The 17974-nt window shown below is 37.9% G+C and overlaps 1 protein-coding gene across 1 annotated transcript in view; it reads right to left on the bottom strand.

The window, feature by feature from the left end:
* Positions 1-8859: 8859 nt before the first annotated feature.
* Positions 8860-17974, bottom strand: part of NAV3 (neuron navigator 3) — a 311096-nt gene continuing 301981 nt past the window's right edge. Inside the window, 2 exon segments of the mRNA XM_006179097.2 lie at positions 8860-11541; positions 15087-15290. Coding sequence (XP_006179159.2) covers positions 11422-11541; positions 15087-15290 — 324 coding nt within the window. The 3' untranslated portion in view covers positions 8860-11421.

Consider the following 17974-nt stretch of genomic DNA (forward strand, 5'->3'; position numbering starts at 1 on the left):
GGACGTATCTTTAAACTAGGTGGCAAAAATGTGCATTCCCAAAGGTTCTCTAGCTTGAAGAGCAAATAGTCAATACAGGTAAGTTCAGAAATTCCATCTAATCAGCATCATTAACAGAACACCTGTTATGTTCAAGGCTCTGTGTTACGAACTGAATGCTAAGAACAAAGGTGACAAGACATGACAGCTAGCTGGCTTCAAGTACCTTACTACCTACCCTTCCTTTCTTAATCTCTCTGTTATAGTTAGAAGTGGACATGTCTGGGTTCTATTAAAGATGCTGTCAAGGCTTCCTAGTTACCCTCCATCACTATCACATACATAAATACCAGTGTGAAGACAGAAGACAGTTGTACTCTTTCAGTTGCAGCTGAAGCTGGGGGGCTTCCACATCTTTTCAGAAACTCCTCCCACTGCTTGCAGAGACCCTGCCCAGGGATGCTTACTGCATAAAAGCTGGTGAACTGGATCTTCACACACAGCAGGTTTGAGACCATCCTGCCCTCCTTGGCAGATACATGGAACCAGCTGCACGTGTTACCATTCACATAAAACCTCTTGCTTTGGGCAGGTTCAAGTAAGGGGTAGGGCTTTTAAGAGCAGGCTAGGGCCCTGCAGAACACCTGAGGGAACCGTGGCTAATAATCTCTACATGAGATTTTTGTCAACACTACTCATTTGGGCTCTGGTTCAGCTGCCTCACCCCACCCCTCCCTTCCAGAATACTAGGCTATTTGTACAAGGTCCTTACCTTGTGGGTGGAGATGGAGAAAGTGTCCCTCTGCAGCAACTCCCAGGTGAAATTTCTATTCCCTATGGCCTAAGGCCAATGTGAGGAACAGAGAAATGTTATCCTTTCGTTTGCACTTACTATGTCCTTAAAGTCAGCCATTTGTTTACTCGATGCTGTCCTGAGATGTTCAATGGATGTTCAATGCATAGAATAAAAGTCTTATTGTTAGAGGCCACATTTGATTCTTAATCTCTTTTTAGAAATGTTAAAGCTTACTTAACACATAACTATCACAGTACCACTGCTGTTTCTTTTGGAACAATTAGTGTCCCATACATATTAAATAAGGCATGGTTTTAACTAACTTGTTCCCTTTGATTGAATAGCAGTGTTGACTCTGGGATTCTAGTTTTTCTTCATTTTAGGTCCCATGTTCTATATGAAGAGTAATACAAAGTTATTTAATAGAAATTTTTGTAGACCTTCTAAAAATTGGTTACGCTACCTTGTAGGTAGTTAGAATTGTTTGGCCACAAAATCTCTTTTTTTCCTTCAAATTTACATGGCTTGATTTCCCAATAAATGGTAATGGTTTAAAATTGTTTACAGTATTGCCCGATGACATGTTCAAACTCCTATTCCATTTTTGCCTTATTAGTGTTGAGACTGGATCTGCAACTTGACCTTTCTTTGAAATTGATAGTCACACAGTAACTGTAGACTGGATTCTGGCAGTATCAATATTTGCTTGGCTGGTAAAATGTTTTCCTCTGTTTGCACATGATCTATTTTCTAGTTCTCTGGAGGTCCTGCATATCTTCTGCAATTCATTCTGTGAGAAGGAAATTTCCAGCACATACTGCAAATCCACAGTGTCCTGCGGAAATTGCTCCGCTGCGGTTGCCACACCAGCTGGCTCACCTGAAAACTTTCCTCCCCTATTATTCTATGTTAATGGCATATAGAAATTTTATTTTCAAGTTTGCAATTAAGATAACATTAGTACCAATTATAATTTTATTTGATAGGATAACTTACTCATTTTACTTAAGACTTAATGTGTATTTGGGGTATTAATAATTTCAAATTTTGGAGTGTGCACCATATAATAGACATCTTCTCAAGCTAGTTAATAATAAAATTCTTGGTTGATGCTGAATAAAGCAAACAGCTAAAGGGCACACTATTTTTTTTTTTAAAAAAGGCTAATTACCGTGTTACATTCGCAAGGGGACTTCTTACAGCATGTTCTCTATAGTCAGCCCTGTGGCTTCTTCAGATGAACGAAATTTCTAATAGCAGATAAAAAAAAATGTAGTCAAGGAAATATGATGCTTCAGATCTTGAAAAGAAATAATCACTGAACTTTCATATGTAAGAAAAAGAAAGCAAAATATATTACATTTGAGAAATACCTTTATAGGTTTGGGGGTTTGTTGGAAGCCACATTAGCAATTAGAATGTTTGGTGAACAGTGAATGTGGGCAAGAAAGATGGGTGGAGAGCCCTGAGGGGTATCTTAACCAGATCAGGAAAAGCACTGCTTTAATCTGTGGCTTCTATCTCTTAGTTAGTATGCATGTCCATTTTTAATGTATCTGTAGATATTTCTCTTATTCTACTACCTCTAATCTCATAAAACATTCTCTTTTTATATTTATATATGTTAATATTATTGATAGGTTTGCAGTGAAGTTCTGACATTCCTCTGGGAGTCATTCTGCTATTTAAAATGTCTTTGGATGCTGATGCTTTTTTTTTTTCTTTCAATCTAGAGAAGAGAATTCTTTCTTGTCAGACAAAAGAACAATTTGAGGTGAGATCCTTTTTTATCCAAGTGTAGGATGAGTAAACAATTTTTGTCCAGGGACTAAGAAGACATATACATATATAGACATAGATGGAGATTTATGTAATGATATAAAGATATATATGTTCTATTTTTTTTTAATTGAAGTATAGTTGGTTTACAATATTGTGTTAATTTCTGGTATACAGCACAGTGATTCAGTTATACATATATGTATATAAATATATTCTTTTTCATATTCATTTTCATTATAGGCTATTATAAGGCTTTGAATATAGTTCCTTGTGCTATAAAGTAGGACCTTGTTGTTTATCTATTTTATATATAGTAGTTAGTATCTGCAAACCCAAACTCCTAATTTATCCCTCAACCCACCCTCCCCCGCACTCCCCAGTACCACAATTTTGTTTTCTATGTCTGTGAGTCTGTTTCTGTTTTGTAAATAAGTCCTTTTGTCTCATTTTTTTTTTTTTTAGATTCCACATATAAGTGATATCATGTGGTATTTTTCTTTCTCTTTCTGGTTTACTTCACTTAGTGTGGCCATCCCCGGGTATACATACAATTACATATATAATGAACTGTCCAGACAGAAAGTAGACACATTTATATTAAGGAATCCATGGTTTCTCACTCAGTGGGTCACTGAAATAGTTACAATGAACGACTGTAACCCAACACCTGGAAGTGAGGGGAAAAACCACCAGTGTGGGTCTCTGAGTGAGTTGGAAAAGTTTCAACTCAAAGCCCTGTGTTGGCGCTGGCACCTGGGAGGACCTGAGCTAGCTGGCTGCCAGGGGAGGCGAGGGTTGTGTTGTCTTACTCACTGGCAGCCCCTGTGCACCTGTGGTGGTGATTCAGCTCTTGCAGGCTGTAGTGATAAGCCAGCTCAATTTTTAACTTTAATGGTAATTACCTAAAATTTACCTTTAAAACTGATCATTTATATAATATTTATATTAAAACTGATCATTTATAAGCTGTTTGGAACAGCTTATCTACGTCAATCTTTTTACCTGGAAATTTTTGAAATCTAAGTACAGCTTCAGTCCTTCTGATGAAAATTTAGTGTCCAAATTGAGACGTGCTGTAAATATACAGTACATGCAGGATTTCAGAGACTTGGCGAAAAAAAGAAAAAAGAAAAAATGCAAAATGTATTAAAAATCTTATTTAAAAGCATTTTAGCTAGATTATATGTTGAAATGATAATGTTTTTGATATGGTGGGATAATAAAGTGTGTGCATTATTATAATTAATTTCACCTGTTTCTTTTTACTTTTATTAATAAGGCTACTGGAAGATTTTAAATCACGGATGTGGCTTGAATTCTATTTCTACCAGAATATTGTTAATAGTCTAAAGAGTATGGAGCCTTACAAGTGAGCATCGTTCAGATGAATTTCCCTCCACTAAGAAACCACTGATACCGGCAAAGACTCTTTCCTAGCTTCTATGCAGAATTTATCTCCAACTACCACGAGCCTGGTTCTGGCTGTTCATTGTGCTTGCTGTTGGCTTCCCAAGTGCCACCAGTACCAGGTTTCTGGGCAGCACTGCCCTGTCATTGGCTGAATCTCTAGCTCACCAACTGGCTAAGAGCCTGCCCAGTCCCAAATTCCATGGTAACCCGTGAAAGGGCTGGACTTTACCAAGAAAGCCACTTGCCTAGGAGCTGGGCGGCTGACTCTCAAAGAGATACCGATGCTAGGCAAATGATCATTCCACCACAAAGTATCTATGTGGAATGTGGTCTCACATCTACATCTTGAACACCACCTTCAAAACTAGCTTACACTTAGCTATTCAGAACACCAGGTTAGGACCAAACCCGACCCAATACAACTACCAAAGATACTCATAAGCACTCAGATGCTCTTGGCTGGGCTATGGCTAGACTTCTAGACTTCCTGCTATTCCCCAGGAATATGATTCTCTGGGAACTGATAAATACACATTATTGCTAACACAAACTGTGAATGACTCTATTTACCTTGGGTGCATTTTATTATCTGTCAGCATGTTTAGGGTCTAAAATCTAGCTGAACACAGATGATAGGTTAGTCGATTCTTCCTGGAAAAAAAAATCACAAAACATGACTACGATGCAGATTTTCTGACTCTGAATTTAGTGGCTTTTCCCTTACGTTATATTCCTTTATAAATGTCACATTAAATGGGTATAAATACATTACGACAGTTGAAAAATAAAAGTTAAACAAAATATAAAATGTCCGCCACATCTCTCAAGTTCTATTCTTCTCTACTTGGTCAAGATCTTTCTTGTGGGGAACCATCCCAGAGTGAAAGTCACATCTTCACTTCTCATTTCTACTTTAAGGATTCCTATTTTGATCTTTTCAGCCCTCACCTATCTTCTGGGCTCCAGCATTACATTTCCACCTGCTTGGTATATTTGATCTGTTCCCCGCAAAACCCTACACACTTAAATTGCTCTGTATATTGCTAAGCTATCTTCAAAACACTTGAAAAGCAGAAAGAAAAAGAAAACTTGGTAGAAAATCTAAAGGGAAAATAAATCCCAAGAGTGAGGCAGAACTTTGTGCTGGATGACATGAACTCTCAGGTTGTCCTTCTCCTTTTCTGGTCAGTAAACAGCATTCTAATTATTCACCTGGCTTCCCAGGGAGCTCCACCTGTAAAAGTGGTTCTTCTCAGATGTAAGGCTCTTGTTTAACATAAGCTAAAGTTCAGTTGCTGTCTCCATGTTCAGAAAGGTTTTTATTCAGTACATGCTTGTTGAGAATGCACTCTATTCGAGGTCCTGAAATTGAACATAAGTGAGACACGAGATACATATGTAGATCTAGAAAAGCAAATAACTCACATTCTTGACCTAGTTTGGGGGATCAGAAAGGATTGTCTAAGATAATGGCATGTGAAAATGTATAAGGGCCTTGGGGGAAAACGAAGTAAATTACAGTAAAAGAACTATTGCTCTAAACTTGGTCTGGGACAAAATACTATTACTTGATATGATTAATAATCTCTTTCTCTGAATAAATTAGAATTGTGGTAAACATTTAGTAATTTTCAATAATTGCTTAATTACTTGTGGGACAGATATTTGACTTGGGAAACCATCCACTCACCTGACAGTCCAAAAACTGGGTATATATGTTTTTAAATTGAAGTACAGTTGATTTACAATGTTGTGCTAATTTCTGGTGCACAGCATAGTGATTCATTTATATATATATATATTTCTTTTAATATTATTTACATATATTATTACATATATATATATAGTTCTTTTAACATTAATTATAGGCCATTACAATGTGTTGAATATAGCTCTTTGTGCTATACAATAGGGCCTTGTTGTTCATCTATTTTATATACAGCAGTTAGTATATGGCATGATGATCTCCAGGTCCACCCATGTTACTGTAAATGGTATTATTTTATTCTTTTTTATGGCTGACTATTATTTCATTGTATAAATAGGCTACTTCTTTATGCAGTCATCTGTCGATGGACATTGGGGTTGCTTCCATGTCTTGGCTTGTAAATAGTGCTGTTATGAACACTGGGGTGCAGTATTTCTTTGAATTAGAGTTTTCTCTGCATATATGCCCAGGAGTTGGATTGCTGGATCATAGGTGGGTATCATTAAATAAGTATTTTGGGGGTCTAATCTATGTTTTCTATAAATGTTTCTACTAGGAGAGAAACCTTTAAATTGGCCTACTGCAGCTTTTTCCCACACATCAAGACTGTAATAAAACCTGGACTCATACACATAGCTACATTGTCTGGAAAGTTGTTAATGTCCCAACAATTACTTCTAGGTTCTAGGCTACTGATGAGAGAGCAGTGGGTAGGGTGAAAAAGGAAGTCAAGGGATAAGCAAAATCCAGATTGAGCAAAGAATTGTTCTTTGACATTAGAACCTTATTCCTAAAAACAAAATGCAAAAGAGATGAGGGAGGTAGGTGATCACATTTACATTTTATAAAGATCAATCCTCTATAGCAGTGTTACCTGATAGGAATAGAAATATCAAGCAAGTCACAAATATGAGTGATATTTTAATTGTAAAATTTCCAGTATCCACATTAAAAAAGGAGAAAAGAATCAGGTGAATTAATTTTAATACCATAGTTCATATAACCCAATATACTGAAGATATTTTCACTTTAATATGTAATCACCATAAAAATTGTTTACTCAGTTGTTCACCAACTTCAGCTCTGCCATACTATTCTAGAATATTCAGGCAAACTTAAAAAATTCCAGCAATAAAGAAAAGGTGTGTGTAAATATATATATATATATATATATTTACAGTTTTATGGAAAACAACTTGAGAACTTTCATTTCCCTCTAATAAGATTCTAGTTTAGGATGGGCTATGTTTAATTTCTATAGATATGTTTTCTTACTGATAAACTCCTGGGTAACTAAGAGATAATGAATACTTCATGTGGAGAAGAGATCCTCTAATGATTACTTATCCAGATCATTCCCACAGAACTAAAGAGGAACACTGCATTCAGCGGTGCAATATTTTACCTATTAGCTGGTGCTCGAGAAAAATCAAAACACTACTGAGTCTTTTTAAACATCTCAACTGATCCAAGACATACACTTAGACATTTTAAGGTGACTTATTTCTTATAAAAATAACGTTTTTTAATGAAAGTCCAAAGGTCTGAAATAAAGGTATTTGAATTTCCCCAAATGCAAACAAAATTCCCTGGTATTGTTGATTCTGTCAGTGTCTGAACATCCTGCAGCTACTATTCTGTGGACTTCTCACTGGTCACTCTTTAGTAGAGAACTCAGGTATCCATCAAAATAGGAAGCACAAATCCTATTGTATAAACTGAGTCCCCTCAGTTTGTGGCCTGAGTCTCAATCTCTTTAACCCCAAGAAAGTTGCCTGACACATCAGGTACACAATAAACACCTGCTGAGCAACAGTAATAGCTAACACTTCTATGACACTGAAGGTGTGACAGACTCATCCGAGTGCTTTCTGTATTTTAAAACATTCCATCTTCAAAGCCATCTTACGAGTAGATACTATAATTATCCTACTTTACAGATTAGGATGAAAAGATATAATTTTATTAAGACTCCAATATTACCACGAACACATTTACAAATTGAATCCTGAGAGACTTTGTTATACAACTGATGTTGTTAATTTATTATAACGACAGTGTAAGTACAGCAGCTAACATTTATTCAGTTTCCTGAGTCCCAGGCATTGTTTTCAGGGCTTTCCAGATCTAAACTCAATACTCCCAAAAGCCCCTACGAAGTAGGTATCATGAATGTCCCCATGTGATAAATGAAGAAACGGAGTAAAAAGATGCATTCTTACAAAAGCCAAAAATATTTAAATACTGTTGACCCTTGAACAACACGGAAACCTGTGAGAAGTGGACATTATTATGCGCATCATTTTATAGGCGAGGAAACCAGACATAAAGAGTGTGAGTAAACTGGCCAAGGTCACACAGAGAAGGAGGACGGTGTTAGGACTCACACTTAGGCAGCCTGGTGTTGAACGTGTCAGAATTACATTAAAGTTTTGTATTCATTCAGCGTTTATCTGTATAAGATGAATTGTGGCAATTTCCCGTATCTCCTAAACTGTGAATGAAGGAACAAATAAATGTATCAATTTTAATCCATTATGAATGATTGATCCATTTTTAACTAATACTTCTATTTTGCTCAACAACTGTTCTAAGCAGAAAGTTTTCCTGTTTGTAGAATTAAAGCCCTACAGATACCACCCGAGTAAACATTCCAATTACTGGGCTAGAGACCAAGTTGCTTTGAAAATAATCCTAATTTTAAAGGGGGCTCCTTTTCCATTTATAATCTCTATGAAAAATAAACCTCCACCAAAAAAAAAAATTTTGTTTTAAAAGTGTCTTTAGCGCTAAAAGATCAAAAAAGAGTTAATGGAATAAAAACAAAGAAACATTTGATGAGTTGCTATAACTAAGTGAATATCAATATTTTATTTTATATTAATTCTTATAATAATTATTATTATTCTTAAAATAAGATGACTTTTTTATCATTTTGGTAGACTAGTCAGCTTTCTCTAAAAATATTCACTGAATAAATCATTTTCACTTTAAATCATATACCTAGGGCCTTCAATTCATTTATCTGCTAAAAGCTATGAGGTTTTTTTCTATGAGGAATGTAAAATAAAAATCCCCACACATCCCTATTCATGGCATATGAATAGTGCAAGCAGTATTATAAAGCTTGATACTTCTAGTGCATAATTATTCAACTTTCTCCATATGTAGACGCCACACCTTGTTGTCAATAAATAATTCCACTTTAATGGCAAAGTAATAATTTAGACAGATACAGGGTGCACATCTGCAAAAAAATATATGCAAGCTGGTTTACAAGCTAGAGGAACAACCGACCAATAGAAAATACATCACCCAGTTAAGTCCATTGACACCAAGTACTTATCGCCGGGCTTTACAAAGACTACAAAACTTTCCAGATGATTTATTTCACTGTTTCTGTCTATTTACATGATATGTTACATCAAAAATGTACAAAATATAAAATGTATACAGACAAATGTTTCACAAACTAGTTTAAGTTGTAAACTAGGTGGACCTACTGGGATGTATTGCAGGAACTTCTGTTTATGTTCATGTTTGGACTGTGGTTCTCAAAATGGCAGGGAGGGATTCGCAGTTTTCTTAGATCACGTATGATACAAGGGCAACCAGTCACTCGTCCAGCTACATCGTTCGATGTTTCACAACAGGTTTGATGCATGTTTGAGGCTTCAAAGTCAGGGTGACGATTCTGTGTGCATAAATTCAGTCCGGATTTCCCTTAGGGCAGTAGCACCGTGGACGACCTAGAGACCGAGCGACACTCTGACCACTGGCACAGGTGTCCTGTGCTGTTATTGTTCCACAGCAACGGACCCGCGGGTGGTCACAGAGAGTAGCACCAATTACGCGCCCTGAAAGTAGCACATTTCCACACGCACAGGACAAGTCTACACCATGGCCTAGCCCTTGGGTTGAGAGATTTAAAACCTGTCCTCTGTGTGTGCTGGTAACTTCTCCAGTCACTCCCATCAGTTTTCATGCACTCTCTTTAAAGCCTGCCATGACAGATGCACTTGTAGACATTTTTCACTTTTCTAAAAATGTACTGGCTTCATGGACAGTTTAGAAGCATGCTCACCCTAGCACTGATAGCTCCCGCATAGTCAGAACAACTGTAAATACAGGACAAACACACCAGATGATAACAGCGTTGAGGGTTGGCATTCTGTATTTGTTTGCAACGTACAGGGACCGATCTCGGCAAGTGGAACACCTCTTAACACCAACGGGATAAAATACACTTTTTGTTGTTGTTGTTGTATTTGTTTCGATTTGTGCAAGTTTTAAAAAAGATTATTTACAATACCTACCCAGTAGACTGTGCAAATCTAACCTTCTTTTACAGTATCAACGCGCCTTCCTCCACAGTGACTTCACCGCTTCAGTGTTCTCGAGTGCTGAATTTCTCATGTAAAACAACAGCCATCAAAACAACATGCTCAAAACTCATCATAGTTAAAAAAAGAAAAAAAAGAAAAAAACCAACAAAAAGAATAGGGGAGGAAAGCCAAACAGTTGTGCTCATGCTGTGCCAAATGCTTCCAGCTTTGCTGGATAAGAATGCAAAAATCTCCCACCTTCTGAAACTCTTTTACCTGGATCTGGATGGAATTTCGCCACAGGGCTTAGCTTTGAAGTGATGGTCAGAGAGGGTTTCTGGGTGACTTGACTATTTCGGAGGATGGGTAAAGCAATCTATTCCCGAAGGAAAAAATACTCCTCTTTCTCCTATCCATTTCTTAAAAACAAACAAACAAACAAAAGAATTCGAGCGAGATTAGAGAGAGACAAGGCTACTGTGTTAACTGGCGTTGCTGGGTTGGAAAGGAAAAGACCGTGGAAATGAGCAAGGGTTTAAGATTTAAACCAAGTGTTCAACTGTTGTAGAAATCTGTTTTAAGGCAGTGAGACAGCACCATAGGAAATGTTCCTTCTTGTCACTGAAAAGGCTCAAACAAACAAAGCCCTAAAAAAGCCTTTTGTCAGTGTTGACTAATAATTGGTATAAAACTCTTTTTAAGGGAGTGGGCAGGTGGTTTAAAAAGACCACGGTGGTAAAAACAACCTTATAAAACCTGTGACTCAGACACTAAAAAGTTGCTGGAGCACATCCCGTGAACATGGCAGTTGAGAATTACATTGGCACTTATCCAGATTGCCACAGCAGTGTTTCCCTGGGGGTCACACCTTGCCTTTTGTGCTTCCGGAGGCCTGGCCTCTGCCTTGCGGAATGGGGGTGAGCACACAACACAAACACTACCGGAGCTCTGAGACCAGCACCGTGTGGCCCAAAGGAGGTTGGACGGATCAGAAGAATGGACCCTGCTTGGGGAGAACAGCCCCTCAGAGGAAACAAAAGGAAGGAACGAACAACAACGAAATAAAAAAGGTCTGCATTGTAAACTTTTAAAGAGGAAAAACATAAAGTCCAGTTTGGCTATCCCGTGTGCAATCTATCAGGTGCCCTGTCCTGAGGGTCCTTTCCAGTTGAGTAATGGAGCCTTACATCACTCCACGGATAGAAAAATGCCTAGAAATAAAAGAAAGTTAAGCTTCCGTGTCCATTTCGCATCTTGGCGGTTCAGACTTAGTTCTGCTGCCTCCTTGGAGACCATGACTCTGGGTCAGGGCCCTTGACAGGGTGCTTTCATACTGGCAGTGGTTTAGTGAAAATACCTTCTTTTTTAAACTTTTTTTTTTTTTTTTAAAGCATAGTCATTTCCCCTAACTTTTTCACCCTCTAGAGGGTAGATTCAAGAGAGGAATCCAAAACATCTTCAGGGTGGCTGGCACTATCACTGTCGCAGCTCTGTGTGCCCGAGTAATTGGCTGCTTCTTGGAGTTTCATTAGCATATTCATCTGAAGAAAGAAAAAGAGACATCGATGGAGGCGATGAGGCATTGAGGAAGCCAGTTCCAGCAAACACACGGCCCTGAGCCACACTGAGGCACCGTCTCATCCCATCCAAGTGAAACAGGAAAACAATTTTCGACTTTTACGAGTTGCCCCTGGCTCCTACGCTATTTCTCCCAAACATGACTCTGACAGCAGAACCATAAGGACACAATAGGGCTGCTAGATACGTCTTTTATTTGAGGTTGTGAATGAATACGGCTCCAGCAGGGAGAGTGGAAAGGAGACTGTATCACAGCTGGACATCTGGGCTCGAGGCTGGAGAATGCGCCAAGCTTTCCAGCTTTTTGGCTGCGACAGGCAGAAAGCCCTGAATGGCAAGTGAAAGTCGTGAATGTTCATCCCCACGCAGACGCACACCCAGGGCTCCCACACATGGTCCCTGGGGAGCAGGCTGGGAGAGGGTGGAAGGGAGCCAGCTGCTGCCCACAGCACACCATCTGCTGCTTAGGAGCTGACCTCCCGAGGAGGTGACGGAATGAAGCCAACCATGAGTGTCTGAAGGGGGATAGGGGAAGAATCACTGTCAAATTTCTGCTGTTGTTGAATTTCTGGCTAAAATGTGATTGATACATCACTGAAAACAAAAACCACCTTCTGGAACGGCAGCGGCTGTCTCACATTTCCCAGCCTTATAGGACAAGGGTAATGTTTGTTCTAGCAAAAGGGATGGATGCGTGAAAGCACCTGGGGAGAAAGACAGCTAGCATTTCCATGTATTAGAAGACAAAAGGCGGCCACCTTGCTTGGATTTTGATAGATTGCAGATTCACCGGTAGGGATGTCAAAAGAAAGATGGTGCGAAAAGCACATAGTGGATAAATGGTTCGACAGTTTTAGCAAACACAGAAAAATTGGCACATGTCTTTGTGAGGGTATAGACTTGTTTAGTTATCAAAGTTTCTAGAAATTGTAGTAATCTTTATACTGTTTAATGCATGTTGTCTATTTTTATAAAGTAATCAATGTTTTCTTCTTTTTCCCCCGAATTAGAAATATAGGAAATCTGACTCAATAGAAAGGAGAACTCTAAAAGGGATTCTTTAGACATATGTTAGGTTCTGCATGTTTGTGTGCTTAGGGTAATGTGTGCTCAAAAAATGTTTGTGAAATAAATGATAAACTGGTAATTACCAATTTCAGCACGGATGCCTTTCTGACAAAGAGGTTAGAGTGACAGCATATTTTAAAGCCATTTTAATATTTTTCAGGACTATGTTTTTCAATACAATTTTTTAATCTAATTTCCTGAATTTATTAAATTAGCTACATAGAGATATGAAATGAAAATTGTTGGTGAGAACTTCTTAAACCAGTGAGTCAAAAAGCCAAATGTCTCCATCAACATAGTGTTTTTCTCTCCCTCTCTCTTACACACACACACACACTCATACCCCTACGTTCATGCACAGTCATATTCCCATCCACCTTTCTTTTGTCAATTCCTCCCTATTAGTAGCTAGCTGTACCCTCAGGCATCTGGGTGAACATAATTTGTAGAAGAGAACTATGTTTTGAGCGCCCTCCTGATTTACTAAAAGAAGAAATAGTTTCAAGGGTTATGATTCTATCTCAGTTACAAATGTCTGAAATCACTCGAATCCTGACTGTTGTCAAAGTTTTATGGTATAACAGTAATATTATTAAAGTCTTAATTCTTGAAAATAGTATCACAAAGTAAATATATTCCATTAGAATAAGTTAAAAATCTCAGATTCATAATAAATATATACAAAGAACTTACTCTGCCTTCTCATAGGTTATTTGTATATTCAAGTCAGAGGAGATTCTCCAGTGACTTTGTTAAAAAATGAATAAATAAATAAAAATAAATAAACCTAATTACCGCCCCCTCTCCCCCGCAAAAAATGACAGATATCATAACCCCTTGCTCCTTAAGATGCTGAGGTGAGCAGCAGGTTAGGAATCAGGGATTTTTTTTTTTAACCCAAATTCTCACTCAGAATGGGGAGATCCTGGATCTCTTTTCCTTACTAGCAGACAAGAGCATTCAGAGCCAGGGAAAAGAGTGCTTAACGGGTGCAGCTGACTAGGACTGTGGGAACTGGGAACATTTAGGACATCTCCTGAAGGTCCCATACTCTACAGAGTAACCCTGAAAACAAACCTTATAAACACCTCACCTCATCAGCCATAGTATTAAAAACTGCAAAGGGAGAACTGAAAATTACAAAAAATTCAGAGGAAATAACCCATATTTGTATTCTAAGGCTTATACTTATTCTATTCAATTTTAATCATTCTTTCAGGGATTATTTACTACACACTCACAGTTACGCTGAATTCAAGCCAATTCTACCGCCACTGTTGATTTCTAGCTATGCATGAGCTAAAGGGACAGACAGCTGTTAGAAAAACGTTAAGTCCAGGCCCATAAGGAGTTTATAGTGTAGATCCAATGTTTTAAATAAGAGCTCCCTGGACCCTAAGTAGGTCAATGTATATACTTGGGTGACTTTATGGAACTCTTTGAGAAAGTATGCAAAACTTTCTGGGTGTGAGCATTTTGTTGGGGAAAAGGTCATGAAACTTTATCAGGTGGTTCACCTGGAACTCCCAAAACGTTAAGAATGATCAGCTGGAATGAGGCTGATGCACACATGTCAGGTACACAAAATACCCAGTCAGTTTATGTCCTCAGGTATGATCATAGGTAACGATTTTCATCATCTCCTTTCTGTTCGTTTGTTTTTAGTAACACAATGACCTTCATTTCAGCATGTCTTCCTTCTGCATTGGTTGTCCAATAATCTCTTTAGTCATGAAATGGTAAGCTAACAAAACATATTACAGTGGATACCGATCTATAGGAAGTCATCAATAAAAATTAAAAAAATACATTTAAAAAGGTCATTTTACTAAGAACTCCATGCACTTAATACTTCCAGAGTATTCATACTTTGGAGTTTTACTGACTTATATTAAGCCTCACAGGACTGCAAACTGAGAAAGGCAGGGGGTAACACCCCTTTGATTTCCATGTCTGTTTCTTCTCTACTGTTGTCAACAGACTAATTCTAAATTTAGTCAGACTAGTTGATATATGTAAAATATTCTTTGGTTTTTCAAATATACACTAGAATATATTCTTTTGGGTCTTTTTTTTTCATTTTCAAACAAAATTCAGTTTTCTCTTACCTACCTTATAAGTTGAGTCATGCAATGTTTAAAATTTATTTATTTGCATACACAATTCCCTGCCTAATAAAAGAAAAAACTATGGTTACAGAGCTCAGCCTGGTTTCAGTGTTTCTTGATTATTTTTAAGCATCCAAATTTGGTCTTTCACTTTTAAGAATTTCACCCAATTAAAGTAGGCCAAAGGTAAAAATGTTGAAACGAGTACCAAAATCAGGACAGTCTCAAATATTACCAAGAATAACTTATGTCTTTGATGCAGATGACTAAATTCTAATGACCACACACTGTAGCTGAGATTATACAGAAAGAATCAAACCTCAGCCTCTTACCAGGGGATCCCCCTCTGTGTCTGTTTGTGGAATGTGCTTTGAGGTTGTAGCTTCCTTCGTGGATACGCAGCCCTCATACCCAACATCTTCTGGTCGCAGCTGAAGTAACGCTGGGCCCTCCTGAGGCAAAGACGCCGAGCTCCACGGGTATGTGTCAAGCACCCACTTTGAGGGATCCTCCCAGGGTGCACGTTTCCCATACATCTAAAAAGTGATCACACATTCAGCAAAGACGAAATGCACTTCTATTCAGTACAAAAGGTGACTGCTAACTGAGTGATTCCTTTGAGTCCCCATGGGACTTTCAGGGGAATGAGGTGTCCCTATACAATTTTCCAGATTTTGAACATTTATCTGTGTATATAGTTCACTTTAAACTTGAAGTCTAGACAAAATAAAGCTGAACACCTGGGCTCGATGGTCAGCTTTCAGGGGAGAGCATGAAGGAGGTTTATTTTAAATATACATAGAAATGACTGCCCACATTTATTTTTCGTTAGTAGTTTTACAAACTGAAAGAAAAAAAGTGAAAAAAGAAAAAGAAAGCTCAACATTGAGAAAGGAAAGTTCCAGTACTGGAGAACTGAAAAGAGCCATGCTAGACCCTAAACAGAGTTCTCTATGAAAGTGCACTTTGGAAAGATGATGAATAAAAGAGACTTCTTTTCTCTGTCTACGTCTTTCTACTCAAACTTTCCTTGGAAATAAGAATACTTTCTCTGCTAACCATTTTCCTCAGATTAACTTCCTCTGATAATCTCAATGCTTCCTGTTATAACTCTTTTTAGATGTTTACTTGTAAGGTCACTGGTAAAAGAAGGAAATCATGGGAAATGAAAGCTTTGTCGGAACTCAGATGGAGGGAGAAAGTCAAGAAGAAAAAGATGATAAAGCCTCGGTAAGGTACTGGCAGTGGAGCAGAGGGCAGAAGATGAATCTGAGAGATGTTTAAGAATTTTTAAGCTGGACACAAAGCCAAAACCAAACTGGAAAGGGCAAACTGAGAAAACAGAGGTTGATGGGACTTTGTAAAAACGTGTAAGACCACAGGGGCATAGAAAGAAAGTTAAAATTAAGAGAAAAGGGCTGCCACATGGGTACACTAGTTCTTTAATGGATTGTCCTATTCCACTGAGGGAAGTTCTGGGTACCAGGTGTATACTTGATTCCGGATGGCACGGAACACCACTGTGAGGTGTTCCATGTGGCTTGTTGTGGTTCAGAGCAAAATGGTAGAGAGTGAAGCCATAAAATGCTGATGGACTGCCTTGAAATTGTCTTTTTTCCAGGTTTTTCCTGGAGAAGTTGTATGAGGTTGTGGCAACCTTGCCTTAAAAAAAAAGTTCAAGTCCTGATACCTGTGCATTTCTTCAGGAGATGATGGTAGAGGCAGCAATCATTAGATTCTATTTATAGTTCTCTTGTTTTGGAGCAGAAATTTTCTCAGTTAAAAACCTACTTTATAGAGGATGTAAAACATAGCTTGCTATACAACATAAAATAGTTGAAGGAAAGTATAACTCTTGGAAAGCAAATGTTAGAAAAAGAATATAAAAGAATCAATTGATGCTAGCCTTTTGAAGAATCACCAAGAATACCAAAATTGGAAGTGACCAATAAAAAGCTAAACAGGCTTAATTCTGTATTTCAGAGTAAAATAGATGTCATAGAAAAAGAACTGAAAGAAGAGAAATTTAAACATTCAGAATGACATGAACTGATTGTTATTCCAAGAAAGACTGAATCATCAGAATGAAAATCAGAATCCACTGTATCACCAGTGTTTTGTCCAACGAGAACATCTGGCAAAGAGTATTCCCCATATGGTTCCCCACCAAAGCATCAGCCTTCATTTGAAAAGAGATTTTTCTATTCCTCTCAACTTGTATCTTCATCTTTGCAACCATGCTTTGTTTTTCCACCTCTTGCTCCAATTCACGGTTCTTTGTTGCCAGTAGATCCAATGAAACGGTTCATGACATATGTGATTCCTTTTCTTCCTGCTCTTCCAGAAGTCACATACTGGACCATCTGAAGAATGTCATCTGCCAATGGACTTCCAGTGCAGCAGATCCTTCCGTAGCAATGAGAACTGTCTACTCACCAAAGGGTTTTCATTCATTTCTCCAAGTGCTAAGTCTCTCTCCACCACCCTGCCCCTGCTACCCATCCCCAGCCCCAACCATGCCCTACATCATGGTTGATTCAGTTTTCACACTAACCTACTACTAAACATCCAGAACCACAGCAAAGAACTTGAGACATTTTTATCCTTCTTCAAAAAAGTTTTTTGAAGTATATTTCAATGGGATACTGGTATTACTTTAGTGATTATGCGTTTGCCTAAATGGAAGCTTTATAGAATTACAATTCTAAGCAAAGTGTTTTATAAATAATATTGATTTAAATATTAAAAAACTCCTATATGTCAAAAAACAAAATCTAAGGAGTTTTAGTCATTTTTGACTCTTTTTTGGTACAAATGATTGAAATCAAGAGACCTAACTCACAAATGAGGCAGCAAAATAGTTTTAAAGGAATCCTGGCATGTGATATGCTATACTTGAAAAAGAAAAATCTTTGGGATAGTCTCTTACTTTGTTGAAGACATTTTCTGGGGCTAGTTTGGCTCATACCCTTAAAAATATGAAATCGAATTATTTAAATCTGGAGTAGGACCAGGTGACATCACTCTCTAGGATCATCACCTCTGAGGGTTCAGAACATCCTCATAATATTCATCATGTTCAGCAGAACCATCGTGATAGTTCTGAATCACTGCCATGCCATTCTACTAGGTGAGGAAAGCGTGATGGCAAAAGGAAGTGAAATGAAGGAAAATAGATAACCAACTTTTTTAGACAGTAAAATAAAGACTTAACACAGTG

This window comes from Camelus ferus, chromosome 12 (genome assembly GCF_009834535.1).
Source record: "Camelus ferus isolate YT-003-E chromosome 12, BCGSAC_Cfer_1.0, whole genome shotgun sequence".
Classification (NCBI taxonomy): domain Eukaryota; kingdom Metazoa; phylum Chordata; class Mammalia; order Artiodactyla; family Camelidae; genus Camelus; species Camelus ferus.